The 22,932-nt window shown below is 41.0% G+C and overlaps 1 protein-coding gene across 1 annotated transcript; it reads right to left on the reverse strand.

Annotated features, from left to right (window-relative positions):
* Positions 1–12,410: 12,410 nt before the first annotated feature.
* GRIFIN (galectin-related inter-fiber protein) lies at positions 12,411–22,462 on the reverse strand. Its single transcript, XM_073645795.1, has 4 exons — positions 22,293–22,462; positions 18,909–18,988; positions 15,213–15,375; positions 12,411–12,825 (listed from the first exon to the last, which is right to left on the reverse strand). The coding sequence occupies exons 1-4, from the start codon at positions 22,353–22,355 to the stop codon at positions 12,658–12,660; spliced, it is 474 nt and encodes a 157-aa protein (XP_073501896.1). The 5' UTR covers positions 22,356–22,462; the 3' UTR covers positions 12,411–12,657.
* Between the last annotated feature and the right edge of the window lie 470 nt (positions 22,463–22,932).

Genomic DNA, 22,932 nt, shown 5'->3' on the forward strand with positions numbered 1-22,932 from the left:
GTTCATAATGTCACTTTTGCGCAAAGAGCCTCAGGAGTGGGCCTTTTCTTTGCAACCTAGTGATACATGCTTCAGATCAGTGGATAGTTTTTTTTTTCTGCTTTAGGACTATTATATGATGATCCTGACCGTGTCGCATCAGCTGAGACTGAGTTGAGACGTTTAAAACAAGGATCAGGTAATGTCGAAAAATATTGTACACATTTTCGTCGTTGGTCCACTCAAACAGGGTGGAACGATTCTGCTCTGAAAAGTCTATTTCTTGCTGGGCTCAGTGAAAGGGTTAAAGACCTGCTAATTGCTTATCCTACACCTGAGGATTTGCAACAGGCTATGCAATTAGCTATACGGGTGGATAGAAGACTGCGTGCTAGGGTTAATGAGAGCAAATCCTCTGCTATGTCAGTTTCTGGTTATGATAATGTGTGTACTAACAGTGGTGAACCGATGGAGATTGGATCGGTGGCACCTCGCTCTCAAGAAAAAGACCGTCGTTTTTCGAAAGGCTTGTGTTTCTATTGCGGAAAATCTGGTCATTTGATTAAAGGCTGTGAGCTTCGTATGAAGAAAGAAAAAAAAATGGTCAGTCACGCCCGTATTGCCTGTTTAGATTCGAAGGGTATATTTTTAGCTGCTTCCACGATTGCTCAGGAAAAATTAATGGAATTTCGGGTGTTTGTTGATTGCGGGTCTACACTGAATGTAATTGATGGGGGATTCGTGGAAAAACTCAATTTAAAACCTGAACCTTTATCATCCCCCATTGCTGTGGTTTCTGTGGATGGCTCCCCTTTGAAGAATATTACTCTCAAGGTCTGTGAATTTCCTCTCACTATTAATGGTGTTCACCATGAGAAATTGGATTTGGTAGTGTTGAATAACTTGCCTTCTCCAGTAATATTGGGATTGCCTTGGTTAAAATGTCACAATCCTGTACTGGATTGGTCTACCAGTGAAATTAAATCCTGGAGCCATAAATGTTATGACAAGTGTTGTAACGGGCGTATTGCAGCTTTGGATAGGGGAGAATTGCCTGTTCCTATTCAGGATTTTTGGAGAGTTTTTTCTGAGAAGGAATCGCAGGTTTTGCCTCCCCATAGAGACTATGATTGTTCTATTGAATTTGTCCCTGGAGCGACTCTTCCTAAAAGTCGTTTATTTAACCTTACTATTCCTGAGAGGAAGGCTTTGGAGGAATACATACAGACAAGTTTGGCCGCCGGTCACATTAGGCCCTCTAAGTCTCCTGTGGCGGTTGGATTTTTTTTTGTAAAAAAAAAGGACGGCGGTTTACGTCCTTGTCTGGATTTTCGTGAGATTAACAAAATTACGGTACGCAATCCTTACCCACTGCCATTGATTCCTGATCTGTTTAACCAGTTATTGGGGGCCAAGTGGTTCTCTAAAATTGACCTTAAGGGGGCATACAATCTGTTGCGCATGAAGGAGGGTGATGAATGGAAGACTGCTTTTAACACTCCTGTGGGTCATTTTGAGAATCTGGTTATGCCTTTTGGTCTTACTAATGCTCCTGCATTTTTTCAGAATCTGATTAATGACATCCTTAGACCTTTGATCGGTAAAAATGTGGTTGTGTATTTGGATGACATTTTGATTTATTCGCCAGATCTGGAGTCTCATTGGCGGAGCGTGCGTGAGGTATTACAGTTATTAATGGACAATTCGCTTTTTGCTAAGCTGGAGAAATGTGAGTTCGCTGTACAGAGAATTAGTTTTTTGGGCTACATTATCTCCAGCAAAGGTTTTGAGATGGATCCGGTTAAGGTTCAGGCTGTGCAGGAATGGCCTAGGCCTATTGGTTTGAAATCGATACAGAGGTTTTTGGGTTTCGCCAATTACTATAGAAAATTCATAAAAAATTTTTCTAGTATTGTCAAACCTCTGACTGATCTCACCAGGAAAGGTGCTGATGCGGTTCAGTGGTCTTCTGAGGCCATTGAAGCTTTTGTGTATCTCAAGGAGAGGTTCACCTCTGCTCCCATCCTTATGCAGCCTGATGTTACTAGGCCGTTTTTGGTTGAGGTTGATGCTTCCTCTGTGGGGGTTGGCGCAGTATTGTCTCAGGATAACGGGGATGGATTACATCCCTGTGCCTTTTTTTCAAAAAAATTTTCGGAGACTGAATTGAATTACGATATTGGTAATCGGGAATTATTGGCTATTAAACTCGCATTTGAACACTGGCGCCACTTCTTGGAAGGTGCGGAATTTCCCGTTCAGGTTCTTACGGATCATAAAAATCTGATATATCTTGACGCTGCCAAGCGCCTGAATGCCCGTCAGGCTAGGTGGGCACTGTTTTTCTCGCGGTTTAATTTCTCCGTTACTTACATCCCTGGTACTAAGAATGTTAAGGCGGATGCCTTGTCTCGCAGTTTTTCTCCCATAGTCGGTGCTGAGAAAGAGGAAAACATTTTACAAGAAGGTGTTGTGATAGCTGCTTTAGACTCCGTTTTGGAAGATGAGATTCTTAAAGCTCAGGAGAATGCCCCATCTAACACTCCTCATGGGAGGTTGTTTGTGCCTGGGACCTTTAGGAGAGATTTGTTTGTTGAGTGTCACGAATCTCGGTTGGCAGGTCATCCCGGAATCTCTGAGACCAAGAGACTGGTGGGTCGCAGTTTTTGGTGGCCTGGATGGCAGAAGGAAGTCATTAAGTGGGTACGCCAATGTACTGTATGTGCTAGATCTAAGTCCTCACATACTCCTGCTGCGGGGTTGCTTTGTCCTTTGGAGGTCCCCAGTGCTCCATGGACACATTTGGCTATGGACTTTATAACTGACCTTCCCCCCTCTGAGGGTTTTACTGTCATCTGGGTGGTCGTGGACCGTTTTAGTAAGATGTGTCACTTGGTTCCCTTCATCAAACTGCCCTGCGCTAAAACTCTCGCTAAGGCCTTTGTCAAGGAAATTGTCAGACTTCATGGCGTTCCTACTGACATTGTTTCTGATAGGGGTCCTCAGTTCGTGGCTCGTTTTTGGCGTGCCTTTTGTGACAGGTTGGGAATTCATTTGTCGTTTTTGTCCGGATATCATCCTGAATCTAATGGCCAGACAGAAAGGAAAAAACAGGATGTTGAGCAGTTCTTGCGTTGTTTTGTGGCAGACAATCAAGAGGGGTGGTCTGAGTTTCTGCCACTTGCCGAATTTGCTCTGAACAATCATACATCTTCTTCTGCTGGTTGTTCGCCTTTTTTTTGTTGTTCTGGGAGACATCCGTCGTTTGGGTCGTTCTCCAAGTTGGGATCTGCCGTGCCTGAGGAGGAGAATTTTTCCGGTGATTTGGAAAGAGTTTGGACGGATGTGCGTGGTAATCTTCAGGAGGCCAACAGAAAATCTAAAGACTACTTTGATAGGAAACGACAGGAGGTTTTGTTCGCTGTTGGTGACATGGTTTGGTTGTCCTCTAGGAATCTGCGGTTGAGGATTCCTTCTAAGAAATTGGGTCCCAAGTTTGTAGGGCCCTTTAAGGTGCTTCAGGTTGTCAACCAATCTGCTGTTAGGTTGGAGGTTCCTACCTCCTGGAGAATTAATCCGGTCTTTCATGTCTCTCTGTTAAAAAAAGCTGTTGTGTCGGATGGTGACGCCTCTGCCTCTGTTCCTCCGGTGGTGGAGGACGGGGAATATGAAATTTCTCGCATCCTTGACTCTAGACGGTATAGAGGTAGTTTGCAGTATCTTGTGGCCTGGAAAGGTTTCGGACCCGAGGATAACTCTTGGGTGAGGTCAGATGATGTTTCCGCGTCCAGACTTATCAGAGCGTTTCACAGGAGATTTCCTGATAAGCCTGGTCCTAGGGGATCCGGAGGATCCTCTTAGAAGGGGGGGTACTGTTAGAACCTTGCTGTTAGGTTTTTTTTTCCTTTGCTGGTCACATGACCTTGTTGGCCTATTTAATCCTGCTCCGCCCTTCTGGCTTTGCTGGACTTCATTGTATATCTACTTTCTAGCTAGCCTGTGCTCTGTGTCTTGCTCTGTTAGTTTGCTTGGTTTACTGACCTCTATGTTCTTTATATTTTGTTTGTTCGTCTGTCTGCTACTATTTCTGTTAGGAGGTGTCCCATATTCCTCCCAGTCCTTAGTACTTGTAGGGATTCCTCCCCCACATCTATAGGTCTTCGTACAGACTAGCTTAGGACTTTAGCAGGTCTGATCGCAGGATCAGGTTCCCTGTTACATCGTAGGGATTCAGCTGAGTTCTATCGTAGGGACAGATCTCCTCTCTTTCCTTAGCTCTGGTAGCAGAACATAACAGTGATCTGACCATCTGTGTTGTCCGACCGACATATTGAAGCCCACATTCACACGTGATCACATAAATAACATAACTGCTGGTACATGTAAGATGACTTTGAATAGGAAAGGTCTCACCTGTACTATTTGATTTTATAGATTGGTACCCATGTGTAATGGATTGACAATACTGGCATTTTTTTTGTAAACACTTAAAGGTGCCATTTTGTTTACTGGGAACATATCCTATAATATTGTTTTTGGAAATATTTATCTGTTCTTTTGTGCATTGTCTTTTCAAATGACTTGGTGCAATGATATTTCTCAGCGTTTTTCCTCTTCTAAATGTGATACCTGGTCTATTCGGCAGAGTATCACGTAGGAGGGGGTCCTGTAGTAAAATATGCCTATGTCTTTGTAAAACCTCTCTAATCCATACATTATCTTTATTAAATGAAATAATAAAGTTTTGATGCCATTTTTTATTACCTTCCATCGTATTTTTACCTGAATGTGCATTAATTACTAGTTTGTCGTTCCTAATTACTCTAGCTCCATTTTCCTGTGTTTTCATTATTAAACAATCATCCTGAGTTTTTTTCAGATTTATCTGATACGCCTCATTTATTAACTGCTTCGGATCCTTTTTCTCGGAAAACCTATTCTTTAGTATTTGAGATTGCACAACATAATCAGATTTTTTAGTATTGTTTTTTCTAATACGAAAAAACTGACTAAATAGAATATTGTTCTTCCACTTGAGGTAATGGGCGCTTTGATAATCAAGATACTCATTAACATCAACTTTTTTAAAATGTGTTTTGGTAATATTTTTTTATTTTCATGTGTAATTTCCAAATCTAGGAAAATGGCTCTTTCCTTTTCAATGTTAGCCACAAAGGAAATTCCCCAGTTATTATTATTGAGTTCTTTTACTAACGTTTCAGCCTCTCTAAACCCCCCCTTCCACACGACAAGCAGATCATCAATATATCGTTTATAGAGTATAATCCTATCTGTATACTCAGATGAGCAGAGGGGTGAGTGGGACTCAAATAGCCCCATAAATAAATTAGCAAAACTTGGGGCTACCAGAGTCCCCATCAAGTTACCATGTCTCTGCAGATAAAGCTGGCCCTCAAATTCAAAAACATTGTGCTTGAGGATAAATTCAAGGTTTTTTAAGAGAAATTCGATCTGATTCCCTGGCATGTTTCCATTTTTTTCTAGATAAAATTTGACTGCATCTATGCCTAAATTATGATCAATATTTGAATATAATACATTCACATCAAGTGTCAGCATTAGATAATCCTCCCCCCATTCCAGAGTATTTAAATCATGAATAAGCTGTGTAGAATCTCTTAAAAAAAGAGGGTAATGTTTTAACATGTTCCTGAAGATAGAGATCAAGAAAATGGGATAAATAATTGGTCAAACGTGAGTTTAATAGCCAGCAATTCCCGATTACCAACATCGTAATTAAGTTCGGTCTCTGAAATTTTTTTCTAAAAAAAAGCATGTACTCCATCCTTGTTCTCCTGAGACAAAACTGCACCGACCCCACCGAAGAAGCATCAACCTCGACCAAAAAAGCCTTGGTCTCATCAGGCTGCATAAGGATAGGGGCAGAACTGAACCTCTCCTTGAGATACAAAAAAGCTTCAATGGCCTCAGTAGTCCACTGGACCGTATTTGCACCTTTCCTAGTGAGATCGGTCAGCGGCTTAACAATTATAGAAAAATTCTTAATGAATTTCCTGTAATAATTGGCGAATCCCAAAAATCTTTGTATCGATTTCAAACCAATAGGCCTAGGCCATTCCTGCACAGCCTGAACCTTCACCGGGTCCTTCTCAAAGCCCTCGCTGGAGATAATGTAGCCCAAAAAACTAATTCTCTGCACAGCGAACTCACATTTCTTCAACTTAGCAAAAAGTGAATTATCACTCAATAACTGCAACACCTCACAAACGCTCTGCCAGTGGGACTCCAGTTCTGGTGAATAAATCAGAATGTCATCCAAATACACAACCACATTCTTACCAATCAAAGGTCTCAGGATGTCATTAATAAGGTTCTGAAAAAACGCGGGTGCATTGGTAAGACCAAAAGGCATCACCAGATTCTCAAAATGACCTACCGGAGTGTTAAAAGCAGTTTTCCATTCATCACCCTCCTTCATTCGTAACAAATTGTATGCCCCCCGGAGATCAATTTTAGAGAACCACTTGGCCCCCACTAACTGGTTAAACAAGTCAGAAATTAACGGCAATGGGTAGGAATTGCGTACGGTAATCTTATTAATTTCACGAAAGTCCAGACATGGATGTAAACCGCCGTCCTTTTTTTTAACAAAGAAAAATCCAACGGCCACAGGCGACTTAGAAGGTCTGATGTGACCAGCAGCCAAGCTCGTCTGTATGTATTCCTCCAAGGCCTTTCTTTCAGGGATAGTCAGATTAAATAAGCGACTCTTGGGAAGAGTAGCTCCAGGAACAAACTCAATGGTGCAATCATAGTCCCTATGAGGAGGTAAAACTTGCGACTCCTCCTCTGAAAAAAACTTCCAAAAATCCTGAATAGGTACAGGTAATTCCCCTTTTTCCACAGCCGCAATGCGACCATTACAACATTTATCATAGGACTTAGGACTCCAAGACTTAATCTCATTAGTAGACCAGTCCAGTAAAGGATTGTGCAGTTTTAACCAAGGAAAACCTAAATCGACTGGAGAGGGTAAATTATTTAATACCACCAAATCCAAATTTTCATGGTGAATGCCATTGATAGTGAGGGGAAATGCAGCAACCTTGTGATTAATGCATTTCAAAGGAGTGTTATCAATTGCAATCACAGAAATAGGTGATGACAAAGATTTGGATTCCAATTTAAGTTTTTCCAAAAAACCCTTATCAATCACATTAAGTGTTGAACCACAATCCACAAATACCTGAAATTCAATCAAATCTTCCTGCAATGAGGTACTCCCTGAAAGAAATACTCCCTTAGAGCTCAAACAAGCAATACGGGCGTAACTGACCTTTTTTTTTTCTTTACTTAAACAAAGCTCACAGTTCTTAATCAAATGGTCAGTTTTACCACAATAAAAACACAATCCCTTGGAAAACCTGCGGTCTCTTTCCTGAGAGCGGAGTGACATCGCCCCAACCTCCATCGGTTCTCCGCCGTCCGAGCAGACCCTCTGGGGACTAGGAGCTGCCATTGCAGGAATTTTTTCATCATTAACCCTGGCACGCAGTCTCCTGTCCACACGTATAGCTAATTGCATGGATTCCTGCAAGGTCTCAGGTGTAGGAAATGCAATCAGCAGATCCTTAACCCTTTCACTTAGACCAGCAAGAAAAAAACATTTTAACGCCGAATCATTCCATTTCACTTCTGAGGACCACCTTCTGAAGTGTGTACAATAATTTTCAACATCACCTGACCCCTGATTCAAACGCCTCAGTTCAGTCTCAGCAGATGAGACTCGATAAGGATCGTCATACAATAGCCCCATAGCAGAAAAAAATCCTCCACTGACCTAAAACACGGATCATTAGGTTGGAGAGAAAAGGCCCACCCCTGTGGTTCCTTGCACAAAAGTGACATGATAAACCCAATGCGCTGTGATTCATTCCCAGAGGATCTTGGTCTCAAACGAAAATATAATAAACAAGCATTTTTTTTTTTGTTGTTTACCATAAAAAATATCAGGAAGTCCTACCTTGGGTTCGACAAAATGCGCTCCAGAACAGCTACTCACGTGTTGCCGGAGCTCGGACACCTCCAGAGACAATCCCTGCAGGCGTTGAGCCAAATCTTGAACAGAAACCATACTGATCCCCGGATTCCTTTACTTAAAGTTTTTTTTTGTTTGGGCTGGACTTACTGTTATGATCTGCAACATAAACTAGGGAAAGAAGGGGAGAGCTGTCCTTACAGTAAGACTAAGCTGAGTCCCTACGTTGTAGCGGGCAACCTGTTCCTTGTGAACAGACCCGCCTTCGTCCTCGGCTAGTCTGAACGGAGACTTATAGAGAAAGGGAGGGGTCCCTAAAAGAACTAAGGACTGGGACAAAAATGGGACACCTCCTAACAGAAATTGCTGCAGAGCAAAAGATAAACTGACAAAAGTACTAGAGGTCCCAGAGGACCAAGCAAACTAGAGATAGATAGGCACAAAAGCACTTGGCTAGAGAGACAGTCAAAACAACACTGAAGTCCAGCAAAGCCAGAAGGGCGGAGCTGAAATATATAGGAAGATGGTCACGTGACCGCAAAACACAAGATAGAAACAAAAACAAACAGGAGGGTTCTAACACCAATCGCCCCTCTGCTCATCTGAGTATACAGATAGGATTATACTCTATAAACGATATATTGATGATCTGTTTGTCGTGTGGAAGGGGGGGTTTAGAGAGGCAGAAACGTTAGTAAAAGAGCTCAATAATAATAGCTGGGGAATTTCCATGGGGCTAACATTGAAAAGGAAAGAGCCATTTTCCTAGATTTGGAAATTACACATGAAAATAAAAAAAATATTACCAAAACACATTTTAAAAAAAGTTGATGTTAATGGGTATCTTGATTATCAAAGTGCCCATTACCTCAAGTGGAAGAACAATATTCCATTTAGTCAGTTTTTTCATATTAGAAAAAATAATACTAAAAAATCTGATTGTGTTCTGCAATCTCAAATACTAAAGAAAAGGTTTTCCGAAAAAAAGTATCCGAAGCAGTCAGTAAATGAGGCGTATCAGATAAATCTGAAAAAAACTCAGGATGATTGTTTAATAATGAAAACACAGGAAAATGGAGCTAGAGTAAATAGGAACGACAAACTAGTAATTAATGCACATTCAGGTAAAAATACGATGGAAGGTAATAATAAAAAAGTCATCAAAACTTTATTACTTCATTTAATAAAGATAATGTATGGATTAGAGAGGTTTTACAAAGGCATTGGCATATTTTACTACAGGACCCCCTCCTATGTGATACTCTGCCGAATAGACCAGGTATCACATTTAGAAGAGGAAAAACGCTGAGAAATATCATTGCACCAAGTCGTTTGAAAAGACAATGCACAAAAGAACAGATAAATATTTCCAAAAACAATATTATAGGATATGTTCTGAGTAAACAAAATGGCACCTTTAAGTGTTTACAAAAAAATGCCAGTATTGTCAATCCATTACACATGGGTACCAATCTATAAAATCAAATAGTACAGGTGAGACCTTTCCTATTCAAAGTCATCTTACATGTACCAGCAGTTATGTTATTTATGTGATCACGTGTGAATGTGGGCTTCAATATGTCGGTCGGACAACACAGATGGTCAGATCACGCTTGAACGCACACAGACATAATGCCAAGTTCGGACTCCTAACGCATAGTCTATCAAGACATCTCTTAACAACTCATGATAACAAATTTGTAGTAAAAATAACACCAGTGGAGGAGATTCCTTCAGATAAACCTGATAGAATCCATCAATTGAATAGGAAAGAGGCCTTCTGGATATATAGGCTACGCTGTCTATATCCAGACGGCCTCAATGATAAAATTGAAAATGTGTGAAAGTTGTTTTTTTTTTTCCTTTGATGGCGATTCTAATGCTACATACTGAGAATCAATTGGATATTGAATTATCAGAGATACCTATATAAGGTTCTTAAAGAAAATAAAGGAAAGGAAAGGTAGGGAGGGGGAATAATAATCAAAAGAAAATAAATTTTATAGATAATGTATGATAACTTGAAAAAAAAAAAAAAGAAGGAAAAAAAGAGGAAGAGGGAAAAAAAATTTTTTTTGGAACCTGCACATATACATATACATATACATATGTATAGAAAAACAGCTGACACGATTAACTGAAACGATACCCGGTATTTATATGGTTAATCCAATCCAATTAACACAACCAGATGCAATTGTGAAGACTATATAACTTTCATATACTCTAAGATATGTTCATACCTGAAGAAGGCTATGTGCTTTTTATTTTTATAGCCGAAACGCGTTGTTTTATTGTTTTAATATACACTATATTGAGAAAACAGAGTGAAATAAACCTTTTGAAGACCAAGAGTTAATTTTCCAATCCTTGCAAGTCTGGGAGCGCTGTCCTCTAGGGGAACTTTATTCTGAATCCTGTTTCCTACATACTCATTATTCAGCCATGTATTTTGTTATTTGCTGGAATGTAAGAAATGCTTAAATTTATGCACGGTTCACCTATATTTAGGAAGGCTATAGATAAATGAACACTTTAGAAGTCTATGGAGATTATTGGAAATTTCAAATTTCTTAGTCTCATCAGCTGTAAACTGAATCCAAGAAAGTTTTAAGTTGAAGTTACAACCATTTGCTCTGCCAGAAAAATAAGGCTCCTGATTTAGAGGACGCTCCAGTTTTAAAGCATAGGCAATATGATATTTGAAAGGAACCTGTCATCAGTTTCATGCATTCTACCAGCATAAAACAGCAACAGGATACCTTTTTATCAAGTACTATGTTTAGCCTGAAATGCTGAGGACTAGAACCTTAGTGTCACCAATAGGAAGTAGCAATCCTAAAAGTCAATATCAATCCTTTAGCGAGCCTTGTCACATGATTTGGGGTAGAATAGAAGCCAGAACCAGAATCTCAATTTGCAGACGTGTTTCGGGGTAGTGCACCTCATCAGTGCAAAGTGTGAGTTCTGGTTTGGCTGGGTGAGAGGTGTCAGACTGGTATCCAAGGGGTAACGTTTCTCCTTGTGGAGAGTGACATATTAAGCATGTCAGGGTGAGAAGACTTTTAAGTCACAATGCTCCTCTGGGAAATATGTAAATTGTCTCTTCAGAGAGGCCTGTGACAAGGCTTTAATGAGCCTTGTCACATGACTTAGGCTATCCTAAGTCATGTGACAAGGCTCGTTAAGGGGTCGATATTGACTTTTAGGATTGTTACTTCCTATAGGTGGCACTAGAGTTCTAGTCCTCTTCCTCTTTGAAGAGACAACTTGTTTATTTCCCAGAGGAGCATTGCGGCTTAAAAGTCTCCTCACCTTGACATCCTTAACATGTCACTCTCCGCAAGGAGAAACGTTACCCTTTGGATACCGGTCTGAAATACTGCAACACAACAGGCACAGGCAAAAGTGTCCACTGAGCTACTCCCCTCTGGCTTCTCCCTTTTTGGTTCTGCTCAATTAAAGGTTCTGTTTCTATTGGTGTATAGAGGAATAGCTGTCAATCAAGACGCGATAAGCTTACGCTGCTTCACTAAAACACTGAGAGAGAAACTGCAGCTGCATCCCGCCTCCTCCCCTCCTTTGATCTCCTCACTGGCTTCTAGTTACAGTTTTACATTGCAATGAATTCTTGGTGACTACGAAGGCTTCTTAAAACTGATAGAGAGTTGTTAAGCAGAGAAAAAACACCTAAACTGTTGATGATTCTTTCTAGGCTGCTCGATTCTGGCTTCTAGAGACCTGGCTCTGCTCAATTGATGTATAAGAGAACAACTGTAATTCAAGCCACGATGAGCTCACCGTAGCACCAAAAAACTGCAGCTGCATCCCCCCCATTCCCTCTTTTCTTTTCCTTTTTTCTGTTCTCCTATTACAGTTTAACACTACATTAAAGGGAATCTGTCACCAGATTTTTGCTACCTAATCTGAGAGCAGCATAATGTAGAGGCAAAAACCAAGATTCCAGCAATGTATCACTTACTGGGCTGCTTGCTGTAGTTTTTATAGATTCATTGTTTTATCAGCAGGAGATTATCACTAGAGGACTAGTACATCTGCTGCCAGGTAGTCCAACCAAGCCCCCTTGAACAGTGTATACAGGAAGCAGCCAATCAGTGGTGTGGGAGGGGTTATATAGAGCTCAGCATTCTAAGAACTGCAGCAGATAAAACAGTTTTTCATTAAAACCGCAGCACCTAATAAAGTAAGTGATACATCACTGGAATCAGGGCCTTTGCCCCTACAGCATGCAGATGGGATAAGACAAACCTGGTGATAGATTCCCTTTAAATACTTGGTGACTGAGAAGGTTTTTGAGCATTGACAAAGAGTCAGCACGGATCAAAGAACTAAATCATTGATGATGCTTAATCATTCAGACACTCATCTTTTCATAAATAATGATTCCCGCCACTTTATTGGTATTTGAATTTCTGTATGTGGAATGAACAGCTAATTATCAATTGTAAAAATAATTCACTTTAGAAGGTGACTATACCCCTAAAACAGAATGACTGTTTCATATATGCCCCAAAATCCAAACAGGGAGCCTAATAAATATTGTCATCATCACTATTCTAAAGCTGGAGAAGAACATATGAGGCCGTTTCGTTAGAAGATGAAGTAAGATGTGGACAATGTTCACATCTGGTCACCATCTACTCGTACATTTCTCGTCTTGAGATCTCCACGGAGGAAATATTGATGTCATTGAGAACCTGCACCTTGGTTATGGCAGTGAACTGCTTCATGCGGTGTCGAAACTGGATGACCTTACTGTCGTCTACAAAAACTTGGAAGTTCTCTCTGTCGGAGAAAATTTCAATCTACAAGAAATATAGAGATAATAGAAATTAACATGGAGTAAAAAATAAAACAGTAATCTTGTTAGTGGCAATTTCTCCAAATATGTCACAAAAACAAAAAAAGGTAACCTAAAAGATATTTACCTACACCAACATAGGCATGAATAGCCATGAAAACGCAGACATGTGGTGGCCACTTGGTGTGTGTATTTTGCCTGTCTTACTCACGCCTGTTGTCAAGTGCAATCTGCCTCCAGCAGCTGAGACACTGAGACGGATTACAGGCAGTGATGGAGGGTCTTTCTATACTGAGTAGAGGATGGGGGGTCTTTGGCTTTGTAGAAGAAGTGGGGGGATATTTTGCTTTCTACAGGATTGGAGGGGTCTTTGTCTCTCTAAAGGAAGTGAAGCGGAGGGGATCTTTGGCTTTCTAGAGAAAGTAGTGGTGGAGGATCTTTGTCTCTACAGGAAGGGGTTTTTGGCTTTGTAGAAGAAGTGGTGGGGGGCTTTGGCTTTGTAGAAGAAGTGGGGGGGATATTTTGCTTTCTACAGGATTGGAGAGGTCTTTGTCTCTATAAAGGAAGTGAAGTGGAGGGGATCTTTGGTTTTCTAGAGAAAGCCGTGGTGGAGGATCTTTGTCTCTATAGGAAGGGTTTTTTGGCTTTGTAGAAGAAGTGATGGGGGGGCTTTAGCTTTTTACAGGAAGGGAAGTCGTGGGTAGTGTCTTCGTCTCTCTATACGGTCTCACACAGATCTACCTCTCTGGACCAGACATCTCCTCCCTACTAACCAAAATCCCACAATGTCTGTCCGCTATTTCATCCTTCTTCTCTGCTAGATTTCTAAAACTTAACATGGACAAAACAGAATTCATCATCTTTTCACTATCTCATTCATCTCCCCCATCTGACCTATCCATCATAGTCAATGGCTGCCCACTCTACCCAGTCCCGCAAGCTTGTTGCCTCGGGGTAACCCTGGACTCTGATCTCTCCTTTAAACCACATATCCAAGCCATTTCCATGTCCTGCCGACTTCAACTCAAAAATATTTCCCGGAACTGCACATTCCTCAACCACAATCTGCAAAAACACCAGTGCACACCCTCATCATCTCCCGCCTCGACTACTGCAACCTCCTGCTCTGTGGCCTCCCTTCCAACACTCTTTCACCCCTCCAATCTATCCTAAACTCTGCTGCCCGACTAATCCACCTGTCCCCCCACTATTCCCCAGCCTCTCCTCTCTGTCAATCCCTTCCCTTGTTTTTGCATGTACACCCCCTTTTTCACATGCAAAGCGCCATGGAATAAATGGCGCTATAATAATAAATAATAATAATAATATACGAAGTGGAAGTCTTTGTCTCTCTATAGGAAGTGAAGAGGGTCTTTGGCTTTCTAGAGGGAGTGGAGGTGGATCTTTGTCTCTATAGGAAGGTGTTTTGGCTTTGAATATTAAGTGTTGAAGGGCCTTTGGCTTTTTACAGGAAGGGAAGTGGGTAGGGTCTTCGTCTCTTTAAAGGAAGTGTGTGGGGGGGCTTTGGTTTTCTACAGGAAGTGGAAGAGGGTCTTCGTCTCTCTATAGGAAGTCTGTTTAGGGGGCAAAGAGGCAGGTTTAGAGGGAACCCGTCAGATCCGATAACACTATTAACCTGTAGGTATAAGGCTAATCTGCAGATTAATAGCATTACGAAGGTGCTCGACCGCTGTAGTGAAATTGCAGTACCCACAAGAAAATTAACTTTCTTTCGATAGCTGCCAGCTTTCAGTCATGCAGGTGTGCCCAGAGCAATTACTGTCATTGAAACCGTCTGGCTGTCAGTCATTGCCGAAGCATAATTACAGCTTCCTCTCTCAGTGCAGTGCTGTGAATGGTGACTGTAATTGCTTAGATCACGCCTGCATGATTGAAAACCGGCGGCTCCCGCCAGTGCGGCGCCCAGGAGCCTTCATAACGCTATTTACCTGCAGATTAACCCTATATCTACAGTTAGATAGCATTAATGGGCCTGGCAGTTTTCCCTTTAAATTTGAGGCAGGCAAATAATTGCACAGTGATAAGAGCAATGCATGTTGGGAATTGAGGGGAAGAAAGTTCCAGCACTTATATTGCTAACAGAATGCTAGAAAAGAGGAACAGCCTACTCAAAAAGAGTGGATGGTCAATTACAAAGCATGGAAATTGGACATATTAGACTTTATATTGTCCACCAAGAGCAGCAGGTATACCATAGATAGATGTTGTCTACAGCACAACCTTAATTCTAATTTTGTTAGTAGAAAAAAAGTGCAATCTACAAAAACTGTGCCAGAGTAGAAGTGTGTCCCTTTGGGTCCAGATTTAATGGGCACCCAACACCATCAATGTCAATGCATCCACCATAGACTTTCTTTGGTCTAAACTTACCTGGAAAGGTTCATTTGCTTCCATGGGAAAAGTATCGGTGCGCTCCTCGTGGCCCCAGTGGCTGGACAAAAATGAATTGCAGATAATGCTGCCCTCGGGAAAACGAGGATTAAAATGAAAAGCGATCTGGTCCCCGGAGTCAGAGAGGAAGTTGATTTCAAAGCTGTTTATGAAGGAAACAGGTCAATCTCTGCGCTGGAAGGATGCAGCATCATTATACATATTATTATTATGTCTCCTTACATCAGTGTCCCCTGAATACAGCATGTAATACTACAACATCTATATTCCTTCTGTCCCTTTTAGCAAGCTTTGAAAGTTATAGTTTTAGATTTAGATTTACAAGTCCAAAATTCTGGGCTGATTAAATTTTGAGCCCCTTGATAGAGATTCCAACACCCCTGCAGTGAAAGACATTAATATTGGTGGCCTATCCTTAGAATCAATAGGGGGCAGCACCCCCATCGATCGCTTGATTGACTTGTATGGAAGAGAGCTTGCAGTACCATTCACGACCACTAGGTAATGTATGGAGCTGTGCCGCTTCCTTGTGCGCCAAGGTGTTATCAATCTGCTGATTGGTGGCATCGTTGGGGATACTTATGAGTCTTTTGGGTTGATTGAGAACATAGCTGTTGATCAATAATAAAAATAATCCTCTAAAATACAACTTGCCTAATAATTCTGCACACAGTGTAATGACTGAGGCTGAGTGCCCACGTAGCGTTTTTCAAGCGTTTATGCTGCGGAATTTCCGCAGCATAAATGCTTGTGAAACGCTAGGTAATCCGCACCCCATGGTCCCCAAGGGGATTCCGCATGTTCTATGCACATGCTGCGGATTTTTCCGCAGCGTTTATGCTGCGTACAAAAATCCGCAGCATGTCATTTAATTTTGCGGAAGCGCAGCGGAACTCCCGCCATTGACTTGCATTGAGACGCATAGAAACCGCGACTGTACATTTTTACAAGCGGCTTCTATGCGTCTCTATGTGCGGATGGTACCCAGTTCTGGAGGAGAGGAGACTCTCATCCAGACCTGGGTACCATTGTACCTGTAAAAAAAGAATAAAATAACAAATAAAGTTTATATTCACCTGTCCGGCGGCTTCTCTCTGAATGCCGGCATCGCTTGAGGACCTGCGGTGACGTCACAGTCATGTGACCGCAGGCCCTTCACCGCTCTGTCTCGCGATATGCCGGCAGCCGGGAACCAGCCAGGAAGCAGCGCTGCAGCCACGCCGGGGCATCGGGGGTGAGTATAGCTTTATTTGTTTTCATTTTTACGGTTCACACTGTATAAATCCATGCTGTTTGCATGGATTTATACAGTGTGACCTAGTTGTCAAGCACTTTCCAAGTGATGCTATCGCCTGGAAAGCGCTTGTCAATCTGCATGCGGAAACGCATGTGAATCCGCATGTGGATCCACATGTATTCTGCAGGAAAAACGCATGCACAATCTGCATGCGTTTTTTCTGCCAGGGAGATGCAGAAATGCTGCAGAAATTTTCTGCTTCATTTCTGCATCGTGGGCACATAGCCTGACAGTCTGCTCTCCTGGTCTATATGTCTTACACTAGGTAATGCCCCCTTTCATTCAAAATAATCTCTGGAGGCAGATTCTCTGGGAGATCTATGTCCCTCCCACAGATCTTAGCTCATTTACATATTAGGGAAAATGAAGGAGAAAAACCAAAGACAAGCAAAATACCCAAATAACTGGAAGTAAATGGATAAATCGCACAGTGCAAAAAACTTGATAAATAATAAAGGGTATTTAGTTAACATAATTTTGATCAAAATAATGTAAAAGCCATCCTGCCACATCACGGCAACCCTTATGGGACAGTCCTAACTCTAATATTAAAACCATACCATTTGTCAAGTGACATATATATGGATAAAGGCAGAGAGACTGAACCCCTAGTAGAAGCATAGACCTGAGAGGCAGAATGAACCTTTCAGCTCAGACAAAGGGCGGCCACACCCTTATATGCACTGAAGCACACTAAACTACAAAGAAAAAACCTGGGAGTCTGAACAGAAAAGTAAATTGATGTGCATGCAAAATGTAAATGCATGTTCACATAAGGCCACTAGACAGAGAAAAACCAAAGACAAGCAAAATACCCAAATAACTGGAAGTAATTGGATAAATCGCACAGTGCAAAAAAATTCATAAATAATAAAGGGTATTTAGTTAACATAATTTTGATCAAAATAATGTAAAAGCCATCCTGCCACGTCACAGCAACCTTTATGGGACAGTCCTAACTCTAATATTAAAACCTTACCATTTGTCAAGTGACATACCTATGGAGTTATTTGGGTATTTTGCTTGTCTTTGGTTTTTCTCTGTCTAGTGGCCTTATGTGAACATGCATTTACATTTTGCATGCACATCAATTTGCGTTTCAGTTCAGACTCCCAGGATTTTTCTTTGTAGTTTAGTGGGCTTCAGTGCATTTAAGGGTGTGGCCGCCCTTTGTCTGAGCTGAAATGTTCATTCTGCCTCTCAGGTCCATGCTTCTACTAGGGTTCAGTCTCTCTGCCCTTATCCATATGTATGTCACTTGACAAATGATAAGGTTTTAATATTAGAGTTAGAACTGTCCGATAAGGGTTGCCGTGATGTGGCGGTATGGCTTTTACATTATTTTGATCAAAATTATGTTAACTAAATACCCTTTATTATTTATCATTATTTTTATGCACTTGCGATTTATCCATTTACTTCCAGTTATTTGGGTATTTTGCTTGTCTTTGGTTTTTCTCTGTCTAGTGGCCTTATGTGAACATGCATTTACATTTTGCATGCACATCAATTTATGTTTCAGTTCAGACTTCTAGGTTTTTTCTTTGTAGTTTAGTGTGCTTCAGTACATATAAGGGTGTGGCCGCCCTTTGTCTGAGCTGAAAGGTTCATTCTGCCTCTCAGGTCCATGCTTCTACTAGGGTTCAGTCTCTCTGCCCTTATCCATATGTATGTCACTTGACAAATGGTGAGGTTTTAATATTAGCGTTAGGACTGTCCCATAAGGGTTGCTGTGACATGGCGTGATGGCTTTTACATTATTTTGATCAAAATTATGTTAACTAAATACCCTTTATTATTTATCATTATTTTTATGCACTTGCGATTTATCCATTTACTTCCAGTTATTTGGGTATTTTGCTTGTCTTTGGTTTTTCTCTGTCTAGTGGCCTTATATGAACATGCATTTACATTTTGCATGCACATCAATTTACGTTTCAGTTCAGACTCCCAGGTTTTTTCATATTAGGGAAAATGTAGATTTCTTGGGAACTACTCAAAGGATTGCAGATATTAAGGTATCATTTTATTCAGCTTCCTATGACCTACGTGCCCATATACACTGCTTAGGAGGGTTGATGCTGCTGACAGATTCCCTCTAAATGATAAAAGAGGGAATCTGGAGCTCCGTATCTGTCAAACTGAGCTGCAACATTTATAGAGATATATTATGCAATCAATTAGCCTTGATTTTGGGGCCAGGTTTTCAGCGCTGCTTTATAACAATATCATGGAGCGGCTTTGACCTGGTGAAGAGCTGGCAATCCACTCTTATATTTTTGACGAAAGTAACTGATGGATGTCCCTAGTGAATTAGTGGCTCGGCTATCACATGTAAAAGTTTATAAAAAAGTCAGATCACGGTGCAATGATCTTACTCGCTCTCAGTGGAACTCGTCTCCCCCTTTATAATTATACTCCATCCAGGACACAGTCCCTGAGGACAGGATGCTTCAAACTACGGAGGAAGAAAAATAACAGAGTGAAAACACAATCGCTGTGCTAAAAACCCAACAATTCTGATGTTTTCAGGTTAGAGGTGTTGTGTGACATGGGAAAACCCTGCACTGCCATTGGTCTATACGTAAATGTTAATGAAGGGATGTGAAAATTCCCGAGATTAGAGAATACTCAACATGGACCCAATATGACATTTGTGCTGGTTTTCTCCAATGCTTAATTATCTTCGTCTGCCACATTTTTCCATGAAAAAAAACTGGATATACCACCAATGTCTGATGCTACTACTTCTTTGACCGCCACTGATCACTAGATGGCATTGATTCACCACTTAATATCCTGTTTCTTCTGCTATTTTTTATTTATCTAATTACAGTACATGGTTATTTATTTGCTTATGTATTTTTCTTGGTTATTTATTTTTGCTATATTCTCACATAAATCTATTTCTATCATATGGTTTAACACTTTCAGGACTAGCCCATTTTCCATTTCTGCACTTTAATTTTTTTCTCCCTTTCTTTCAAAAGCCATAACTTTTGTATTTTTCCGTCCATGTCACCATATAAAAGCTTCTTTTTAAAAATATTTTTGGCAGGACAAGTTGTCATTTTAAAAGACACCATTCATTTTACCATAGAATGTACTGAAATACATGGAAAAGATTCCAAGTGCTGTGAAAACTGGAGAAAGTTCAGGGAAGAGCTACCAGGATGGTGAGCGGACTGCAAACTATGTCCTACAAGGAACAGGTAAAGGATCTGGGAATATTTTGCTTGCAAAAAAAGAAGGATCAGAGACTTAATAGCTGTCTACAAATATCTGAAGGGATGTCACAGTGTAGAGGGATCATCCTTATTCTCATTTGCACATTGAAACAGGAGAAGCAATGGGATGAAACTGAAAGGGAGAAGATACAGATCAGATATTAGACAAACTTTTTGACAGTGAGGGTGATCAATGAGTGGAACAGGTTGCCACAAGAGGTGGTGAGTAGTGATGAGCGAGCATGCTCGTTACTCGAGATTTATGAGCATGCTCGGGTGTTTTCTGAGTATCTTCAGCGTGCTCGGGTGTTATGTTTGAGTCACTCTTGTGCATGATTTGCAACTGTTTGACAGCTTTAATACTTGTGAGGAATGCCTGTTTATTAGGCATTACTCACATGTATTAAAGCTGTCAAACAGTCGCAAATCATGTGCAAAGAGTGACTCAAACATAACACCCGAGCATGCTGAAGATACTCGGAAAACAGCCGAGCATGCTCGACGAATGGGTTAACAGAACACGCTCGCTCATCATTAGTGGTAAGTTCTCCTTCCATGGAAGTCTTCAGTCTCCAGTCTCTGTCTGAGATGGTTTAGTGACTCCTGCATTAAGCAGGGGGTTGGACACGATGACCCTGGAGGTTCCTTCCAACTCTAACATTCAAGGATTCTATGAAATGGTGAGAAAATCGTGATTCCGCCATTGTTTTTTTTGGGTTTTGTTTTTACGGCATTGATTATGCAGTATAAAATTACTTGAAGAGATGCTTCAGGTCAGTACAATTATGAGTTATGCAGTCTTTTTTTCTAACTATTTACTCCTAAAAAAAAAATCTGTACTTTGTAAAAAAAAAATTAGTTTGTGTCGCTGTTTTCTTTGACCCATACATTTTTCTTTTTTTGGTGATGGACCTGTTTTTTTGGATGACGAAGTACAAATTTTGTTGGTACCATTTTGGGGTACAGATGACATTTTGATTGCTTTTTATTGAAATTTTGGGGAGGGCTGTTGTCATTGAAAAATGGAATTTTGGCTTTTTGAGTCTTTTTTCCTCTTCACGCTGTTTACTCTATGAATTCACGTAACTGCCCTGTATGGAGCGGTTATGTATAATGTACGTGGAGTTTGGGAAGGGGTCTATATTGGTGAATAGGCTAGCATGCCACCTACCAAGTATGGAGTAGGGTGATAGCAAAGGTTTAGAACTAAAGAAGCAACAAAACTAAGTGCGAGGAGACTGTATGGCCACACACAAATATCCAACAGTGACTTGTAGTCACTCACTAAAGGTTTTTCATTGCACCGCAAATGATGGAAAATGCCATGAAGAAAATGGAGGTGGCGTATTGGTTTATAGTGAATTATGGGCACCACATAATTTATCTATACATTAAGGTATGCTGAGCTTAATTATAACAATGCATGAATCTGCATAGGAGCTCCGTACACAAAACAGCATGATACTCTTAATGTAGATTATTTGCAGAGTTGCAAAAGCCTTATAAGTTAAAAAGTTGTTTTTTGTGCAAAGTGGAGAGAATTTCGAAGTTATAAAAATGCATAATTTAGGATTTAATAAATGCAATGGAAATTCCTGTTAGTATGGTGGCTAGGTTACTGCACAATGGCCCAGCAGACTTGTGATATGGTTGATCAGAGAACACAAGGTCTAGCAATGAAGCACCAGGCAGCTGGGAAGTCGTACTTTTTCTAATCTGCCATATAGAAATACAGCATCTGTGAACTGCTGCCGCCTCGCTGGCGACATACTGACTCTGGGCACTCAAGTGTTTAGACTCCCCTGTCAGCTCTTTCGCAGCTCCGAGCGCACAAACCCTAAAGCTTCAGCCATGGAATGTGCTGTTGGTTTGCAGTTTTTTTGGGTCCTTTGTTTCTTGACTGTTGTGAGCTAAATGCGGTTTTAGGGGACATGGGATCTCAGTGTAGGTCCAATGATGCCATGTTGTGTGAGGATGACAAAACCATCAATAGCGATGGGAGGACCCTTGGGAACATTTCTTTTGGTGTATCCAAGGATCCTCAATCCAACATTGATATCTACAAAAATACCTGATCAAGAAGTCCCAAGACTGGGAGGGTGAAGCAATGGGTAACGTCAATGGGCAAGCACCATCACCAGGGAAAGTCTTAGGGTCCGCTGTGGCTGGAGGACTACTCTGCCCCATTTCCACTAGTGACATCCAGCATACATGTTTGGTGGACAGCTCAGGAGCTGGGCCTGCTCAATACAGCGTGGGTGCCATCTGTTTTATACAGCCAGCACGCAAATCTAACTGCTGCGTTCATAGCTTGTTCCAATCACTGCAGTGTAACCCCCTTCTATGTCACTGTCAATGTTAAATTGGGAATGGGGGTGATAATAATTATAAGAAACCTACAAGTAGATCTCTCAACAGCAGCTATCCTGCTTGCTGGTGGTTTCCAATTAATCACCTAGAAACTGAAAAAAAAAGAAAGCAAAAAAAGAGACTGAGAAATATGCAATAAGTATCCAAATCCCGATCATCACTTACCCGTAATGCCATCTCACCGACGCTCAGCAGATTTGCAGGGCAGAGCAAACGGTAGCCCCTCATATACCATCGGGAGCATCGGCCCACCACGTGCTGGAGATTAACATCAACACAATGGTTATTTGCTGGACGGAGATGCTGATCTCGGTCTGTGCTGCCAGGAACCTTCTGTGTGTGAGACATTCCTAACAAGGATTAAGTGATGTCACATTGTGATTTTAGCACTGGGTGAATCTGCTGCAATCAGCATTTACCAGGGGGGAACAACATGTCAGATAGTTCTGTTACCGTACAATCAAATAAAGCAGGTGAGACCTATACAGCCCTAAACTTTTCCTTTTTTCTTAGTTACTTTGAAAGTACTTTGAAATATTATGTTGTCTTTGTAAATGTATGAATTAAAAATCCTGTGCTGATCGATTTCTTAGGTTAACTTAATTTTCTGATACAGAGCTCCAAAATCCCAATATAGGTATAAAAAGGAAAATTATAGCTGCCTGCAGTCACCACTAGAGGGAGCTAATGTGCTAATTGCATACTTAATTCTATTTGAGCAGTAGGTTCAAACACTTCCCATTGTGGTGACTGCAGGTAATCAGAATTTTATCATTTACTCAATGTCATGCATCAAAAAAGTGTT

The sequence above is a fragment of the Phyllobates terribilis genome, unplaced genomic scaffold (assembly GCF_046119375.1).
Source record: "Phyllobates terribilis strain yellow unplaced genomic scaffold, ASM4611937v1 Scaffold_9__5_contigs__length_417890890, whole genome shotgun sequence".
Taxonomy (NCBI): domain Eukaryota; kingdom Metazoa; phylum Chordata; class Amphibia; order Anura; family Dendrobatidae; genus Phyllobates; species Phyllobates terribilis.